The 20117-nt window shown below is 45.2% G+C and overlaps 1 protein-coding gene across 11 annotated transcripts in view; it reads right to left on the minus strand.

Annotated features, from left to right (window-relative positions):
* The window catches only part of LOC130078838 (receptor-type tyrosine-protein phosphatase mu-like), a 211428-nt gene that overhangs the window by 30051 nt on the left and 161260 nt on the right, over positions 1 to 20117 (minus strand). For 7 of the 11 annotated variants that reach the window (XM_056244549.1, XM_056244548.1, XM_056244543.1 and 4 more), the window contains 4 exons: positions 13702 to 13895; positions 4565 to 4652; positions 4052 to 4128; positions 536 to 572 (listed from right to left, as the gene is read on the minus strand). In XM_056244549.1, coding sequence (XP_056100524.1) covers positions 536 to 572; positions 4052 to 4128; positions 4565 to 4652; positions 13702 to 13895 — 396 coding nt within the window. Of the gene's footprint in view, positions 1 to 535; positions 573 to 4051; positions 4129 to 4564; positions 4653 to 13701; positions 13896 to 14824; positions 14837 to 20117 lie in introns of all 11 variants that reach the window. The other 4 variants (XM_056244545.1, XM_056244544.1, XM_056244540.1 and 1 more) reach the window with 1 other exon arrangement.

The following is a 20117-nucleotide window of genomic DNA, read 5'->3' on the forward strand; positions in this document are numbered from 1 at the left end:
CCGTGTGTGTGTGTGTGTGTGTTTGTGTCCGTGTGTGTGTGTGTGTGTGTTTGTGTCCGTGTGTATGTGTGTCCGTGTGTGAGTGTGTGTGTTTGTGTCCGTGTGTGTGTGTGTGTTTGTGTCCGTGTGTATGTGTGTCCGTGTGTGAGTGTGTGTGTGTGTGTGTGTCCCCGTGTGTGTGTGTCCCTGTGTGTGTGTGTATGTGTGAGTGTGTGTGTGCTGATCCTGTGAGTGTATCAGCCGACAGCAATTATCATCGGAGAGATCGGAGAGATCGGAGTGTTCCCGCACCAGGGAATAACTTCCTCTCCCGCTCAACTCAACGACGCCTCCGGGATTCGGGACATTAGACGACTCAGCTCTCGCTCTCGCTCACTCGTGCAAGTCACTTACACACATCATGCAGATTCCTAGTGTGTGTGTGTGTGTGTGTGTGTGTGTGTGAGAGAGAGAGTGTGTGTGTGAGAGTGTGTGAGTGTCTTCAGCCTAAAGTTGTTCGAACAACAACAGAAAGTAATGAACGTGTGTGTCTCACCTTGTGTGGCGATGTAGTGGTTCGGTCGATGGTAGCCCTATACAGAAAACAACAACATTTTATTATAGAATATGCAAAAATAAAATTGTAGCAAGATTAAATAATAAATTATTTAATAATTTAATATTTAAATTATATTAACAATTATTTAAATATAATTATCAATAATGTAATATTATATATATAATCATTCACACACACATACACACACACACAGACACACGGACGGACACACACACACACTCTCTCACACACACACACACACACACACACACACACACACACACACACACACACACACACACACACACACACACACACACACACACACACACACACACACACACACATGGACGGACACACACACACACACACACACACTCTCTCACACACACACACACACACACACACACACACACACACACACACACACACACACACACACACACACACACACACACACACAGTATTCTCCTTCACTGCACATATCTACAGTAACGCCTCCAGCACAGATTGTGGGATTATGTTATGGAATAATGGAACAGAGGCTCAGAGTCTGTGGGATTCGGATAATCCACTCATTCCATTTGTCAAGAATCTCGTTTCCCAGCAAAGCTCAGAGGAGGAAGAAGCTCCACAGTCTTCATCATCATCATCATCATCTCCTCTTCCTCCTCCTCTTTGAGGTGCCCATGCATCCAACCCTGGTGTCCAACCCCAGCTGTGTGTGTGTGTGTGTGTGTGTGTGTGTGTGTGTGTGTGTGTGTTTGTGAGACCCCTAACCCCGGCTGTGTGTGTGTGTGTGTGTGTGTGTGTGTGAGACCCCTAACCCCGGCTGTGTGTGTGTGTGTGTGTGTGTGTGTTTGTGAGACCCCTAACCCCGGCTGTGTGTGTGTGTGTGTGTGTGTGTTTGTGAGACCCCTAACCCCGGCTGTGTGTGTGTGTGTGTGTGTGTGTGTGTGTGTGTGTGTGTGTGTGTGTGTGTGTGTGTGTGTGTGTGTGTGTGTTTGTGAGACCCCTAACCCCGGCTGTGTGTGTGTGTGTGTGTGTGTGTGTGTGTGTGTGTGTGTGTGTGTGTGTGTGTGTTTGTGAGACCCCTAACCCCGGCTGTGTGTGTGTGTGTGTTTGTGAGACCCCTAACCCCGGCTGTGTGTGTGTGTGTGTGTGTTTGTGAGACCCCTAACCCCGGCTGTGTGTGTGTGAGACCCCTAACCCCGGCTGTGTGTGTGTGTGTGTGTGTTTGTGAGACCCCTAACCCCGGCTGTGTGTGTGTGAGACCCCTAACCCCGGCTGTGTGTGTGTGTGTGAGACCCCTAACCCCGGCCGTGTGTGTGTGTGTGTGTGTGTGTGTGTGTGTGACCCCTAACCCCGGCTGTGTGTGTGTGTGTGTGTGTGTGTGTGTGTGTGTGAGACCCCTAACCCCAGCTGTGTGTGTGTGTGTGAGTGTGTGTGTGTGTGTGTGAGACCCCTAACCCCGGCTGTGTGTGTGTGTGTGAGTGTGTGTGTGTGTGTGTGTGTGTGTGTGTGTGTGTGTGAGACCCCTAACCCCGGCTGTGTGTGTGTGTGTGTGTGAGACCCCTAACCCCAGCTGTGTGTGTGTGTGTGTGTGTGTGAGACCCCTAACCCCAGCTGTGTGTGTGTGTGAGACCCCTAACCCCAGCTGTGTGTGTGTGTGTGTGTGTGAGACCCCTTACCCTAGCTGTATGTGTGTGTGTGTGTGTGTGTGTGAGACCCCTAACCCCAGCTGTGTGTGTGTGTGTGAGACCCCTAACCCCGGCTGTGTGTGTGTGTGTGTGTGTGTGTGTGTGTGTGTGTGTGCTCTCGGCGAGCTGCATGGCTGACTCCGCCGTCAGTGTGTGAATGGGTGAATGTGAGGCAATAGTAAAGCGCTTTGGTGACCCGCTTCTGCTTCTGCGTCCTCAAACCCTGAGCGTCACGAGCAACAGAAGCACGCTGGGAATGCTGGGAACGCTGGGAACGCTGGGAACGCCGGGAACACCGGGAACGCTGGGAGCGCTGGGAACGCCGGGAACACTGGGAACGCTGGGAATGCTGGGAACGCCGGGAACACCGGGAACGCTGGGAGCGCTGGGAACGCCGGGAACACCGGGAACGCTGGGAGCGCTGGGAACGCCGGGAACACCGGGAACGCTGGGAACGCTGGGAATGCTGGGAACGCCGGGAACACCGGGAACGCTGGGAGCGCTGGGAATGCTGGGAACGCCGGGAACACCGGGAACGCTGGGAGCGCTGGGAATGCTGGGAACGCTCACCCCGCCATCACTCACTGATCATCATGCCAGACTTCATTTCTATGTGGATGTTCAAAGATATTTAAAACAATGTGTGTTTTCTAATCGATGTGTTGTGGACTACACACACACACACACACTCGCTGATGTCTGAGACTCTATGATGACGGGATGTTTTCAAATCATCTGCTCATCTTTAACCTTTACCAGTTACAAAAGATTACGAAATATGCTTTATTTCATTTGTTTGCAATGGTTATAGACCTGCGACAGAGCCACCTGAACATAATTCTTTCTTTTTTGTTTTGTATTTTCCCTGTTTAACAACAACTAGATCCAATAAAACACGATGTTCCGTGATATTACACAGAGGAGAGTGTGTGTGATGGACTGATCAAACTAGAGAGCTTCTTTTTGATCTAGAACTCCCAGAATGCACTTGTTCAATCGTTGCACCAAGTGACGTTCTCCGGGACAGAAGCGGATCAGTGTGTGTGAGGAGTGTGTGTGGAAGTGTTTGGAAAACAACATTTCCTCTGTCAACAACACCAGGAGGAGCAGAAACACCAGCTGGCACTCTCCCGGGAAGCTCATAACCGCAGGACGAGGGCATTCTGGGAACTCTGGGAACTCTGGGATGTTAAACACACTGCTATAGAACACACTGCTATAGACATCAAGCAGCTTTTATGACCTAATGTTCCGGAGCTGCAGAAGAGTGACATCTGAAGTATCAGCAATCTCTAATAAAAATATATATTAACTATATAACACATAACATGATAATCTAATATAACACAGAGTAGTGTGTGTGCAAACCCACAGGTGTCGTGTGTGTTTACGTCTGGAGCGGGAAAATCTGATCCTAAATCTGCTGACGTGCGTCTGGATTAACTGTGTGTATGTGTGTGTGTGTGTGTGTGTGTGTGTGTGTGTGTGTGTGTGTGTGTGTGTGTGTTTGGTGAGACGAGACGAGAATAAGAGGAGCTGTGATCCTGATACTGACTGAGAGAGTTAAAACACACACACACACACACACATATATACTCACACACACTCAGTCACACACAGACACACATCCTCACACACATATACTTACACACACACACACACACACACACACACACACACACACACACACACACACACACACACACACACACACACACACACACACACACACACACACACACACACATATACTCACACACACACACTCTGACCTGTAATGTAAGCTCTGGCTGGTGTGTGTACTTATACTTACATCAACATAATTAGCATTAATGTAATCGGAGCTCTGCTCTCCGTCCAGAGGCTGCAGTCGCACACGTGAGTGATCGTCTGAAAACACACACACACACACACACATTACATTACATTATATTATACTGGGACTAGTTGTCAGAAGGAAAGGTGTGAAAGTGGAGTGAGACCTGATCACAAAAAGTACCAGAAGTCCATTTGTAATCCCAGAGACGGTGAGATTGAACAGTGTTGCTTTTCTGTTTATGTGTAAGTTTGGTTCGTCTCGACACTGAAGTCATGTGACGCCGCTTCACACACACACACACGCCTCAAACACACACACACATCCAGCGGCTCCTGGGAAAACTCTTACAGCAATGTCCAGAAAAATCATCCTAATTATTATAGCTCATTTTCATAATGACCACTGACGCTGCGTGTGTGTGTGTGTGTGTGAAGCTCTGCTGTAAGAGTGACTCTCATCACACACACACACACACACACGCTCGGAGGAACACGCTTCTCTACGTACATGCGATGATGTTCCCGTAACGGTTCTTCATTCGGTTCTCGTCCTTCTTGGCCGAGTCCCACGGCGCCGCCTGTCCTTCGAAGAAGCTCTGAAACACAATCATAAACACCATCATAAACACAATCATAAACACAATCATAAACACAGACAGAACGAGGGTTAGCAGAGAACGGACGACAGGTCAAAGGTCAACACCACAGATCCTGATGAAGTCTGTCAGGGGGAAAAGCCAAGCTGAGTTCTCATGCATCCGAATATGAGAACATAAACACACAGTTTCAGCTTCGGCTCATTTTACCCCGGAACTCATTAAACTGAGTGTTCATCGGTGGGGGGGGGGGGGGTCCGAGACTCAGGACTTCAGTCGCATTTGAACCACGAATACACACACACACAAATTAATGGAGTTTTGAGGTTGATATTAAAAAAAGTAATAAATCTTCCCTCACGGCTCAATCTGAGAACGCTTCAGTACACAGGCGAACCGGACACGCTCAAAACTCACACTCAAGATGCTCAAACTTCACCTAAAATCTGTTTTTAATAATGTCTACATGTGTATCTGAACGCACACACACCCAATGCAAGATATTTTAAACTGAATTAAAAGGGTTATACATGAAATTGTGAGTTATTTTGAATTTAAATTGAAAGAATGTGAAGAAATTACAATTTATTTATTACTTATTGATCAAATCTAGTAATTTAAAGGTAAATAAAATACAAAATAACAAAAAATAACAAAATTTGAATGAAAAAATATGATCAAAATGAAATAAAATAACATTTCTGGACAAAAAAGAAGAAGTGTAACTGTAGGGCTTTCTGTGATTTTGACCCTCGAGGGAAAGATGTGTTATAAAGGGGTTTATGTTTACATTACTCCACTAACTCCGCTTAACGAGTTTAACTTCAGATCATCTCCGCACATGATGTACATTGGAGGGAATTAAAGAGCGAGAAAGGAACGAATGAAAGCAGACGTGTGTTCCTCCTGAACCGAAGCTCATGAAACATTAATGAAGGCAGAGCAATTACAGATGATTATGAAAATAAACGTCAGCGCCGGCTTCTGAAGGCCAGTGGATCCTCTCCGGCGTACGCATGCGGGCGAACGCGCTCTTCATCGTCTCTGAGCTGTGATGATGCCGAGACTCACACCGCTCCTGACTCAACGCATTTGTGTCTACGGAAAAAATTCGATATCTCATCCTGAATAGTTTGTGGTGGAAAGGACTTTTAATGTTTTTCACAAGAGTCTCTAAAGACAGTAAAAATTGTGAAATACTATTGCAATGTTGTCTATGTGAATATACAGTAAAGTGTAATTTATTCCTGAATTTCCAGCATCATTACTCCAGTCTTCAGTGTCACATGATCCTCCAGAAATCACTCTAATATGAGGATCTGATGCTCAAGAAACAGTTATGATTATTATCAGTGTTGTGGAAACGGTGATGCATTTTATTTTTCGGGGTTCTTCGATGAATAGACACTTCTTAAGATGCATTCATTAGGGGTTCAAGCACTAACCCTCTCGTAAGTGTAAGGATCCGTAAAACTGATCGTGCAGCCCAAACCGTAAGGCCTAGAGCCTTGAAACTCAGCCAGATGATAGGCCTCAATTTGGGGAGACCCGATCAGAGTATGACCCCGATTGGCCCATTGGTGGCGCTACAGCAACCAAACCAAAAGTACTAAATTGTGCATACTCCTAGACCGTTTGACTTAGACTCAATGTCTTTACAGCACTGTGATCCTTGGCGCAAGACGGACAACATGTATATCTCCAATCTCCAAAAAATGTCTGCTATTTGTCCGAAACCTACTTTTGCGAACTAGTCCCTGGTTTTTCGCCCCATCGGAACCAGACCAGTCTAGGGCAATTCTCTGGACTCTCTAGATCAATAATTATCGAAAAAACGTTGATCTTTTGCATTTGAGTGGCTGTAACGGTCACTTAGAAAAGGGGCGTGACAAAATACACTCAAAAGCCTATAACTCCTAAAGGAAAACTCAGAACTTCACAAAAATTGATAAGCATATGTGTCATAACACCCTGAAGAAGCATGCCAAATTTCATAGAGATCGGACAATAGGTGGCGCTATAACTGTTAAAAATCTTTAAAACCATATTTTTCCTATGGTAATTTGCCTGTATTGGCTGTAAATGGTCTTTTATGTCAGTGGTTAAAAGCTTGCTAAATAAAACATAATGTCTTAAATGCTTGAACCCCGATAAATGCTGCTTGCAGCTTTAATATTGTTTGCATTTGCTTTCGCGCATCAACAGAGACGTATTAAAAGCGATGTAATGCATGTTGACGCCTGTTCTCCGCCTAATGCTTTATCACCCGCGCCTCTGAGTGTTTGGTTCAGCGCGGCCCGGTGTGTGTGGAGACGCTGCTCCTTTGACGTCTCGTAAGTGACAGTGTGTGTAAGCGGACGAGCGAGTGACAAGCACCTTCAGATAATGAGATGCGGGAGTCCGAGAATAATGACGACTGAGTCAAACTGCAGGAGACGGGTGTCAGACGCTGGAGTCAGCAGAACACACACATTTAAATATTCACACGCCTCGAGAGCGTTTACAAAGCCAAGGCGCGTTATGAAGTGCAGAATCTGTCAAACAAACCCTGGCGCCGCTTCCGTGAGGATATGCGGATGCAGAAACACAACACGCACACACACACACACACACACACACACACACTGCAGAGAATAATGATGATTCTCAGACTGTGCGTGATGGAAAAATAATCTTTTGAAATATAGAAATGTGATGCTGAATAAATAAGCTTCATGGGTCGAGATGGAGCAATGGCTGATGGGAAGCTCCAGGCTGTTTCTGTCCCTCGAGGACACTCGCTGTGATTGGCTGAGCCTCCAAACCACAGCCAATCAGACGCAGGCCTGGAACTATGAGCTCAATCTCACAACTCAAAGAATCAGATCTGGATTCCTTTAGACTCAAACTCTATAACATTAAGCTTTCGGAGTCCTTCGGTGGCGCTGAGGATAAAGGAGAACTCAAATCAAATAAACAGTTGTGCCGAAACTGATGCCGATTAACACTCGCTCTCTGAAAGATGTCAAAACAAGCATGAATAAAACAAGCATCAAGCCAGGTTTAATAATGCATGTTGTTCTAGGATGCAGTTGTCGATTCCCAGCTTCTCTTTATTGTTATGCATCATTACTGCGGATGGAGGAGAGAAGGAACGAGAGCGTCGACTGTGTGCGTACGAGAAGCTTCTGGAGTGATTATCATCGCACATCATGATTCTGCTCCTGTAAAGCCCATAGCGACCCCTGCGTTAAGCTCCGCCCCCCTTGGTTACAGTTGCTAACTCTAAATATGAGACCCTGGACCACAAAACCAGTCATAAGGGTCAATTTCTTGAAATTGAACTGAATAAATAATTTCCATTGATGTGTGGTTTGTTAGGATAGGACAATATTTGAACATCTGGAATCTGAGTGTGCAAAAACATCTGAATATTGAGAAAATCTCCTTTAAAGTTGTGCATTTATGTTCGTGATTGTGCTGCATTCACTCACAAAAATAATTTTTTGATATATTTACGGTAGGAAATATACAAAATATCTTCATCTTTACTTAATATCCTAATGATTTTCGGCATAAAATAAAAATCTATAATTTTGCCCCCTACACGATGTATTGTTGGCTATTGCCACAGATATTCCCGACCGGTTTACTGATCCAGGGTCACATATTATTCTTCATGGTCTGGAAATGAATTATGACACCGCTTCTGTAGAGCTCCGGTTTCATAATTGATGAACTTTGTAACACTGACACTGTTATTGACACTTCAGAGATGCTTATTATAGATGCGTATTAATCTGTCCCTCTATAACTCAATGAACACGAGCGGCTCTGAAACAACAGTTCTGTATAAAGCGCTGGAGAAATAAAGCTGACTTGACTTGTTGCTCTTTAAAGAAATGGTTAAATTATGCATTGGCTTGATTCAAACTTCTTACACTCAAAATAAGAGCCCAGATGTATTATCTTTCTCTCTGTGTAACTCTGCAACTATATTTCCCATATGTTTCCATAGTTTTAAACTTTGCATTTGAAAAAGGACAAAATCACACAGCGGACGGCGGACGCTGCTGAGGTGCCGATGCTGTATTCCCCTTTTGCTATTGTTATTTCAATAAATAAAATTCTAAAAAATAAATAAAAAACAGCTGCTAAGCTAGGATTGGTCAATGAGTGTTTAAGGCGGGGCTTAGCGATGGGCCAGTTACAGGAGCTTTAAGGACACAACTCATCTCTCATATCAGCAACCAGAACATCTTACATATATCCAGAAAGGCTTGCTTACCTCGTTTATCTTTTCCAAAGTTAATGTACGGAATAACAAGAAGCATGTATCGGAGGGAAAGATAAGGGAATATTTTAGTGCTGGTCATCTCAATCACTGTGCGACTGTCATTCAACATGGAGGGTAAAAACACAGTTAAGACAAGATGGAGTGAGTGCTGAACTCTACATCTACCCAACTCTAAAACAATCTTTATCCATAATGAACGAGCCCTCGGGGCGGCTCCAAGCCACGGCTCGGCCTGAAATATTTACTTCATTGAGATGTGAAGGATCAAGCTGTGAGTGAGAGGATGGCACACACACACACAGAGCCGTGGATCAGCGTGTGTGTGTGTGTGTGTGTGTGTGTGTGTGAGGAGAACGGGCCGGGACAGAACCAACACTGGAGCGGGCCGGAGATCACGGTGCTAAACACCTCTTCCTCACGATCTTCTGTCTCGCTTTCCAGAACACACATCTAAACATTCTTAAATCAAGATTCATTTACTGGAGAAGCACAATGACTGAAGAAGATATTAAGTCTTGTTTACTAATAAAATTTATCAAAATGAATTGAGTTTGTGCTTAAAACAAGAACAAATATCTGTCAGTGGAGTCAGAACAATAATCTTTACTCTTTGAATTAAGTTGATTGTTCTGACTCCACTGACAGAGATTTGTTCTTCTTTTAAGCACAAACTCACTTTATTTGATACATTTTTCAGTAAACAAGACTTCTTATCTTCAGTCATTGTGCTTCTCCAGTAAATGAATCTTGATTTGAGAATGTTTAGATGTTTGTGCTGGAAAACAAGACTGAGGAACACTGAGGAAGAACATACATTTTTGCTGTGAAAATGAAAAGAATAGTAGAATCATTTACTCATTCTCATGTCGTTTCAAACCTGTATTACTTTTTTCCCAATTAAACACAAAAAAAGTGCCATAAAATCCACTTTTGTTGTATGCATAACAGAAGCTTGGACATTCTGCTAAACATCTCCTTTTGTGTTTCCCAGAAGAAATAAAGTCAGGTTTGGAATGACATTGATTAAAGTGCCCTATTATGTTATTTTAAAGGCTCCTAATGTTGTTTCTGAGTCTCCTACAACAGATTCACATTCACCCAAGCTCAGAAACACTGTAATGTCCTCATAATCTCCACTGCAGCTTCAGCTCTTTCCTCTCAGTGTCTGAAACGCTTCTGTGCAGATTCAGTCTCTAAGCCCCGCCTCTCTGAGAGCTGCTCTGCTGTGATTGGTCAGAAACACTGTAATGTCCTCATAATCTCCACTGCAGCTTCAGCTCTTTCCTCTCTGTGTCTGAAACGCTTCTGTGCAGATTCAGTCTCTAAGCTCCGCCTCTCTGAGAGCTGCTCTGCTGTGATTGGTCAGAAACACTGTAATGTCCTCATAATCTCCACTGCAGCTTCAGCTCTTTCCTCTCAGTGTCTGAAACGCTTCTGTGCAGATTCAGTCTCTAAGCCCCGCCTCTCTGAGAGCTGCTCTGCTGTGATTGGTCAGAAACACTGTAATGTCCTCATGATCTCCACCGCAGCTTCAGCTCTTTCCTCTCTGTGTCTGAAACGCTTCTGTGAAGATTCAGTCTCTAAGCTCCGCCTCTCTGAGAGCTGCTCTGCTGTGATTGGTCAGAAACACTGTAATGTCCTCATAATCTCCACTGCAGCTTCAGCTCTTTCCTCTCTGTGTCTGAAACGCTTCTGTGCAGATTCAGTCTCTAAGCCCCGCCTCTCTGAGAGCTGCTCTGCTGTGATTGGTCAGAAACACTGTAATGTCCTGATAATCTCCACTGCAGCTTCAGCTCTTTCCTCTCTGTGTCTGAAACGCTTCTGTGCAGATTCAGTCTCTAAGCCCCGCCTCTCTGAGAGCTGCTCTGCTGTGATTGGTCAGAAACACTGTAATGTCCTCATAATCTCCACTGCAGCTTCAGCTCTTTCCTCTCAGTGTCTGAAACGCTTCTGTGAAGATTCAGTCTCTAAGCCCCGCCTCTCTGAGAGCTGCTCTGCTGTGATTGGTCAGAAACACTGTAATGTACTCATAATCTCCACCGCAGCTTCAGCTCTTTCCTCTCAGTCTCTGAAACGCTTCTGTGAAGATTCAGTCTCTAAGCTCCGCCTCTCTGAGAGCTGCTCTGCTGTGATTGGTCAGAAACACTGTAATGTCCTCATGATCTCCACTGCAGCTTCAGCTCTTTCCTCTCTGTGTCTGAAACGCTTCTGTGCAGATTCAGTCTCTAAGCTCCGCCTCTCTGAGAGCTGCTCTGCTGTGATTGGTCAGAAACACTGTAATGTCCTCATAATCTCCACTGCAGCTTCAGCTCTTTCCTCTCAGTGTCTGAAACGCTTCTGTGAAGATTCAGTCTCTAAGCCCCGCCTCTCTGAGAGCTGCTCTGCTGTGATTGGTCAGAAACACTGTAATGTCCTCATAATCTCCACTGCAGGTTCAGCTCTTTCCTCTCTGTGTCTGAAACGCTTCTGTGCAGATTCAGTCTCTAAGCCCCGCCTCTCTGAGAGCTGCTCTGCTGTGATTGGTCAGAAACACTGTAATGTCCTCATGATCTCCACTGCAGCTTCAGCTCTTTCCTCTCAGTGTCTGAAACGCTTCTGTGCAGATTCAGTCTCTAAGCCCCGCCTCTCTGAGAGCTGCTCTGCTGTGATTGGTCAGAAACACTGTAATGTCCTCATAATCTCCACTGCAGGTTCAGCTCTTTCCTCTCAGTGTCTGAAACGCTTCTGTGCAGATTCAGTCTCTAAGCCCCGCCTCTCTGAGAGCTGCTCTGCTGTGATTGGTCAGAAACACTGTAATGTCCTCATGATCTCCACTGCAGCTTCAGCTCTTTCCTCTCAGTGTCTGAAACGCTTCTGTGCAGATTCAGTCTCTAAGCCCCGCCTCTCTGAGAGCTGCTCTGCTGTGATTGGTCAGAAACACTGTAATGTCCTCATAATCTCCACTGCAGGTTCAGCTCTTTCCTCTCAGTGTCTGAAACGCTTCTGTGCAGATTCAGTCTCTAAGCCCCGCCTCTCTGAGAGCTGCTCTGCTGTGATTGGTCAGAAACACTGTAATGTCCTCATAATCTCCACTGCAGCTTCAGCTCTTTCCTCTCAGTGTCTGAAACGCTTCTGTGCAGATTCAGTCTCTAAGCCCCGCCTCTCTGAGAGCTGCTCTGCTGTGATTGGTCAGAAACACTGTAATGTCCTCATAATCTCCACTGCAGCTTCAGCTCTTTCCTCTCAGTGTCTGAAACGCTTCTGTGCAGATTCAGTCTCTAAGCTCCGCCTCTCTGAGAGCTGCTCTGCTGTGATTGGTCAGAGAGCAAACGCTCATTATCATATCTGACTCTCAGCTCTTGATCACAGTGATACGAACAGTAACGATGGCGTGGGTTTACCGTCTCGATCTCAGAAAACAGCGTCTTCTCGACACGAACAACACGAGCCGAACTCTTCCAGTCTCAGATACACTACAGTGTGTGAGGGCGGGGCTAAGAGACGCTGCTCAGCCAATCAAGACCAGAGGCGGGCATTATGCTAATTAGTTACATTGTAACAGGAAGTGAGACTGGAATTACCAAGGGGGTAATCCATCAACCGGAAGTTGAAGCCGGCCGGGTGCCGCCATGTTGTAGCAGAACTTCACTTGCGTTAGCATTTCCATTGACTCCCATTCATTTTGGCGTCACTTTGACAGCGAATAACTTTACATCTGAGGCGTTTAAAGACTCCATTTGTCCATTATTTATTCCTAAAGAAACACGACAATGTATAAAGGGCTCCATTACCTTCTATGTTACATTATGGCCCCGTAGAAACAGATTTAGTAAAAATAGGCTAACGATTGCGTCATAACCACTCGACTCTCTGTCGCGCTGTACAAATGACCGTACAGACAGGAGGAGAAGCTCAAGGCGATCGGGGGGACGTCCCGTCAAGGGAGAAGCCCATAGATAATGAGTCCATAAAAGCAACGGAATACTTACTCCTGCTCACTCACGCCAAAGCACTCTTTACTCAAGTTCCCCGTCTCTGCAAGATTAACGTTGGCAATTTTCACGCACAGCTACTAGAAGAGTAACGTCTGTCAGACAGGTTGCTCACGTCATCAAGCTTAGTTTGAGTCGGTTTGAGTCTGCGCGTCAGGAACGGAAGTGCTCAAAAATCCCTAAAAATGGGCTTCAACTGTCTCAACTGAGTTCCAATGAGATGCTCTGTCCACTTCTTATACTGTCTATGGGAATTACTGACGACTCGTTTCAGTTCAAAATCACTTCTTTCTTTTAGTAAACAATAACTTTATCTGCACTTTGAGCTTTAAAACTTTGCAGACTTTTTACACTCGAAAATGCATAATAGGGGCACTTTAAATGTGACTAAATGATTTTTCAGGATGAATTATTCATAATAAGCAAACAGCATGCAGTGATGCACAAACATGTGACAAAACAAATGATAGTAAGAGAGTACACTGCAAAAAAATGCTTTTCTTACTCAGTTTTTTTGACTTGTTTCCAGTCTAAATATCTAAAAAATTCTTAAATTATGAAGCCTTTACTAGAGAAGTAAATGACATAATAAATTCTATGTTGTTTTCTTGTTTTATAGAAAACAAGATTATTTTTCTAACCCCATTTAGCTTGTTTTAAGCAAAAACACAGAATTTCTTGTGTCATTTTACTCTAGTAAATGCATCTCGATTTAAGAATTTTTTTAGATATTTGGACTGGAAACGAGACATAAATCCCGAGTAAGAAAAGCCTGTTTTGCAGTGTGTCCCTGCAGAATCACCTCGTACTCCTCCTTGAAGCCGTAGCCCTCGGCACACTTCATCTGTGTGATGTGTTGCAGGAGATCGGCCACTCGGATCGCCGGGTGCAGCTGTCCGGTCTGGTACGGCACGTCCAGCGCCTCGCGCTTCTTATAGGAGTGTGTGTGTGACTGCACCAGGCTGCTGGTCTCGCTGGTCATCGTCTGGCTCTCATCTAAACCAAAACCACAGAAACGGTCAGCAAACATGGATAAACGAAGGGTTACGGGTGCTAAACGACGACTACATGAAGAGATGAGCACAACAACAACAACAACAACTCTAATCCGACATGTGCATAAACAGAGCGCGCACCTCAAAGATACACATCAAAACAAAGCCGTCTGTTCTCATAAACTAGCTTGCTAGAGATCGCACGAATGGTGGAATGGTGTCCGAATGAAGGGTACGTGATGTGTGGATGTGGACCTTCACAACAGGGTTGGGGACCAGAACCAAAAGCAAAAGAAGCACATGTGCACAGCAAAAACATGCTTTCTTACCTAGTATTTTGTCTTGTTTCCAGTCCAAATTTGTAAAAATCAAGATGCATTTACTAGATGAGTAAAATGCCATAAGATATTAAGTCTTGTTTTATGGGTTGACATTTTTTTTTTGCTTAAAACAAGGTAAATGATCTGCCAATGGGGTAAGAAAGATAATTTTAATTCAAACGGAAACAAGATTATTTTTTTTACACCATTGCAAGATAATTTAGCTTGATAGATTTTTTCCCCCCAGAAATGAGACATAATATCTTAAAGCATTACTCATCTAGTAAATGCATCTTGATTTTTAAATATTTGAACTGGAAACAAGACAAAAATACTAGGTAAGAAAGGCATGTTTTGCTGTGTGAGGATGCAGGTGAGTGGAGGGTGTTTCACACACGGTGTGTGTATGAGGAGGCCATGCTAGCTAATGTCTGCACAGGTGGACGGGGAGGGCGTGCGACACCAGGCCATGCCAGAGAGAGAGAGAGAGAGGGAGAGAGGGAGAGAGAAAGAGGGAGAGAGAGAGAGAGAGAGAGAGACACGGTTTGAGGGGGAGCGGATCCCACTGACAGTAAACCCCCAAAAAACACAGGGCCGATTGGCAACTTACCATTAATGGGCACTTTTTAAGAGGATACATAACAGGTTAAATGTGAAGAAAGAAAACAGGAAGAGAGAGGAAAAAGGGTGTAAGCAACAAGATAGTTTGAAGCAAGAGCAGCTACACATGAAGACTATCTGAGGCTCTGACTGATTTCTCATCGACTAACGTCCGCATGAAAGAATGAGACGAGGCCGGAAGTAAAAATCCCATTCTAGACCAGACTCTCCGAGAGCTAGCCGAGGTTAGCCGCGTCACGAACTGGCTTTCTGGATTTCAATTTGGGAAATGGAATCAACACTGATATTCTGTCAATGTTGTGACCTTGTCGATTCAGACGTGTTTTGTTCACCACTTTACATTAAATGTCATTGTTTTCAGTGTTGAAGCAACAACTGACATTATTTCAACCATATTTCAATGTTAATTCATGAGTAAATCTGAGTCAAGGTTGAAGTTTCAGATTAGCAGATCGAATGAACGTTGATATTGCAACATTGTTTCAACGTTCTCTTTTCTGTAGAGATTTTCAATGTTGATTTACAAGTACGTTGTTAATCTAGCGCTAAACGCTTTCCCAACGCTGAAACATCAACTTACATTCTGTTTTAATTATTCTTATTTGTTTTGATTATTTTAATTTCTTCTATGTAAAGCACTTTGAATTACCATTGTGTATGAAATGTGCTATATAAATAAACTTCCCTTGCCTTGCCATGCCTTGCCTTGCCTTACATCATTTTTTTAAAGCACATCTTAATATTTATTCACGGATGAATAAACGTCATGAATCACGGTTGAATCAGGGTTAAAACTGCTTTCAATTCTGCAAATCAATTGAATGTTAATATTGCAACATTGTTTCAACGTTCTATTTTCTGTAGACTTTCAGCGTTGATTTACAAGTAAATTGAATTAATCTATCACTAAACACTTTTCCCACGCTGAAACATCAACTGACAGTTGAATCAGTATTGAATTTTGCTAATTGAATCAACGTTTCACATTTCGTACAGATCTTGCTATAATTTAAAGCATTTTGTAAATTTTTTTACAACCATTTAGCGCTAACCTTTTTCTAACAATAAAACAACTGACATTTTTAAAGCACATTTCAATATTTATTAACGGTGAATCAACGTCATGAATCACGGTTGAGTCAGGGTTAAAATTGATTTAAATTTCACAACATTGTTTCAGCTTTACTTTTCATGCAGATCTTGCAATAATGTCGAAGTATTTTGCTAACCTTTTTACAACCTTTCTTTGTAAAACAGCTTTCATTATTTTGATCACCTTCAGAGTGTCGGTTGTGTGCCGGCGGGGATGAGATCAGCCTAAATCAGTGCGCTTACAAAATAATCATATTGTAATTAATGCAATTCAGAAAAAACTGAAAGACCGCTATATAACTAAATAGCTACCTACCTAAAGTCAGTTAAAGCGGAAGTCAAAGTCAGTTAAAGCGATAGTTCACTCTAAAATGGTCATCATGTGTTCAAAAAGTTTCTCTCTTTGATGCAACAAAAAAGAAGTCAATGGGGTCCAAAGTTATTTGGTTTCCAATGTTCTTCAAAATATCTTCTTTTGTGTTCCACAGAAGAAAGAAACGACACAAGGGAGAGTATATAATGACAGAATGATCACATTTGGGTGAACCGTCCCTTTAAGACAAAAAAAACCCAGTGCTTTATGGGACGACTAGGTCATTCATTCCCTCGTTACGCAGTCTTGTGTCTTTTAATTGAATGAATGGGAAATATACTTCCTGAACCCAGGTCCTCATCTAATATAGTCTACACTGCAAAAAATGCTTTTCTTACTTAGTATTTTTGTCTTGTTTCCAGTCCAAATATCAAACATTTAACTCTTTAATAAACACTTAAATCAAGATGCATTTACTAAAGTAGTAAAATTACATAAGATATTAAGTCTTGTTTTCTGGTGAGTTTTTGCTTAAAACAAGCAAACTGATCTGCCAATGCGGTCGTGTTTGTTTAAATTAAGATTATTTTTCTTACCCCATTGGCAGATCATTTTGCTTTTTTTAAGCATCAACTCACTTCATTTTGATCAATTTCTCCAGAAAACAAGACATAATATCTAATATAGTCTAATGCAGCCATTCCGAAATTATAGTAAAACTGTGTTCTGTTGTAAAAACATGTGCACGTTATAATGAGAAAGTGTGTTTTAAAGACTATCATTAGCATAACGAACTAAGGAATGGAAATGATTGGTTTATTGTCTCGTGCCACACTGTCACTCCCCCCTCATCCGGTCCACATTATCTGTCCATGCACATGAGAGGTCATAGACATACGTGACGTCACACGCACGACACCGAATGCGGATGGGATGGGGTGAAGCCTCGGCTCGGGAGGAATAACCTCAGATCTCACACACAAGAGAAAAGCAGGCAGGAATGAATGTGAGAAGCGTCAGATCTACCTCCTGTCTGTCTCTCAACAACACACACAAACACTGAACACATGAGCTTCTTCCTCAAGGTTTCTGTCTCGCTTTCCAGCACAAACATCTAAAACATTCTTAAATCAAGATACATTTACTGGAGAAGCAAGTCTTGTAAGTGAGTTTGTGTACGGGATAATGTACGGGATTTGTTTGTGTACTCCTTAAGTACGGGATAATGTACATCCAGCCGGTTGTTATCTCAGAATAAACCCGACAGGGTGATCAGGATCAGGTCTTCATCAGCCTGAAGTTGGGTTTATTCTGAGATCTCACACACACACACACACACACACACACACACACACACACACACACACACACACCTGAAGGGGTTTATTCTGAGATCTCACACACACACACACACCTGAAGGGGTTTATTCTGAGATCACACACACACACACACACACACACACACACACACACACACACACACACACACACACACACACACACACACCTGAAGGGGTTTATTCTGAGATAACGACCGGCTGGATGTACATTATCCACTTATTACACGGCTACTTGCACATAATTCTGTCAGGACCACTATCGCCAAATATGATTGACAGTTAGCATACAGTTAGGAATGGCGGTCTGGAGCTGTTCTGGGCAGCCTAGCAAGGATAAGAGCAGGAGAGCAGCAATAACCCCCCTCAGGGTAAACATGAATGTATTGCAGATATCAATTAATTTTAGTGTGGAACATAATTCAAGACTTTAGTCTGATTCAGGGGGAATGCCAAATCCTGCCTGAGACAGGTGGAGCTGGGGAGGGAGGAGGGTAATCGGCTCCTGAGAAACGAGAGGAGCTGGGGAGGGAGGAGGGTAATCGGCTCCTGAGAAACGAGAGGAACTGGAGAGGGAGGAGGGTAATCGGCTCCTGAGAAACGAGAGGAGCTGGGGAGGGAGGAGGGTAATCAGCTCCTGAGAAACGAGAGTAACTGGGGAGGGAGGAGGGTAATCGGCTCCTGAGAAACTAGAGGAGCTGGGGAGGGAGGAGGGTAATCGGCTCCTGAGAAACGAGTGGAGCTGGGGAGGGAGGAGGGTAATCGGCTCCTGAGAAACTAGAGGAGCTGGGGAGGGAGGAGGGTAATCGGCTCCTGAGAAACGAGAGTAACTGGGGAGGGAGGAGGGTAATCGGCTCCTGAGAAACGAGAGGAGCTGGGGAGGGAGGAGGGTAATCGGCTCCTGAGAAACGAGTGGAGCTGGGGAGGGAGGAGGGTAATCGGCTCCTGAGAAACGAGTGGAGCTGGGGAGGGAGGAGGGTAATCAGCTCCTGAGAAACGAGAGTAACTGGGGAGGGAGGAGGGTAATCGGCTCCTGAGAAACGAGAGTAACTGGGGAGGGAGGAGGGTAATCGGCTCCTGAGAAACGAGAGGAGCTGGGGAGGGAGGAGGGTAATCAGCTCCTGAGAAACGAGAGTAACTGGGGAGGGAGGAGGGTAATCAGCCCCTGAGAAACGAGTGGAGCTGGGGAGGGAGGAGGGTAATCAGCTCCTGAGAAACGAGAGTAACTGGGGAGGGAAGAGGGTAATCGGCTCCTGAGAAACGAGAGGAGCTGGGGAGGGAGGAGGGTAATCGGCTCCTGAGAAACGAGAGGAGCTGGGGAGGGAGGAGGGTAATCGGCTCCTGAGAAACGAGAGGAACTGGGGAGGGAGGAGGGTAATCGGCTCCTGAGAAACGAGAGGAGCTGGGGAGGGAGGAGGGTAATCGGCTCCTGAGAAACGAGAGTAACTGGGGAGGGAGGAGGGTAATCGGCTCCTGAGAAACGAGAGGAACTGGGGAGGGAGGAGGGTAATCGGCTCCTGAGAAACGAGAGGAACTGGGGAGGGAGGAGGGTAATCGGCTCCTGAGAAACGAGAGGAGCTGGGGAGGGAGGAGGGTAATCGGCTTCTGAGAAACGAGCGGAGCTGGGGAGGGAGGAGGATAATCGGCTCCTGAGAAACGAGAGGAGCTGGGGAGGGAGGAGGGTAATCGGCTCCTGAGAAACGAGAGGAGCTGGGGAGGGAGGAGGGTAATCGGCTACTGAGAAACGAGAGGAGCTGGGGAGGGAGGAGGGTAATCGGCTCCTGAGAAACGAGTGGAGCTGGGGAGGGAGGAGGGTAATCGGCTCCTGAGAAACGAGAGGAGCTGGGGAGGGAGGAGGGTAATCGGCTCCTGAGAAACGAGAGTAACTGGGGAGGGAGGAGGGTAATCAGCTCCTGAGAAACGAGAGGAACTGGGGAGGGAGGAGGGTAATCGGCTCCTGAGAAACGAGAGGAACTGGGGAGGGAGGAGGGTAATCGGCTCCTGAGAAACGAGAGGAGCTGGGGAGGGAGGAGGGTAATCGGCTCCTGAGAAACGAGAGTAACTGGGGAGGGAGGAGGGTAATCAGCTCCTGAGAAACGAGAGGAACTGGGGAGGGAGGAGGGTAATCGGCTCCTGAGAAACGAGAGGAACTGGGGAGGGAGGAGGGTAATCGGCTCCTGAGAAACGAGAGGAGCTGGGGAGGGAGGAGGATAATCGGCTCCTGAGAAACGAAAGTAACTGGGGAGGGAGGAGGGTAAACAGCTCCTGAGAAACGAGAGGAACTGGGGAGGGAGGAGGGTAATCGGCTCCTGAGAAACGAGAGGAACTGGGGAGGGAGGAGGGTAATCGGCTCCTGAGAAACGAGAGGAGCTGGGGAGGCAGGAGGGTAATCGGCTCCTGAGAAACGAGAGAAGCTGGGGAGGGAGGAGGGTAATCGGCTCCTGAGAAACGAGAGGAGCTGGGCAGGGAGGAGGGTAATCGGCTCCTGAGAAACGAGAGGAGCTGGGGAGGGAGGAGGGTAATCGGCTACTGAGAAACGA

Source organism: Rhinichthys klamathensis, unplaced genomic scaffold (assembly GCF_029890125.1).
Source record: "Rhinichthys klamathensis goyatoka isolate OS25496 unplaced genomic scaffold, OSU_Roscu_1.1 h1tg001002l_1, whole genome shotgun sequence".
In the NCBI taxonomy this organism is placed as follows: Eukaryota; Metazoa; Chordata; class Actinopteri; order Cypriniformes; family Leuciscidae; genus Rhinichthys; species Rhinichthys klamathensis.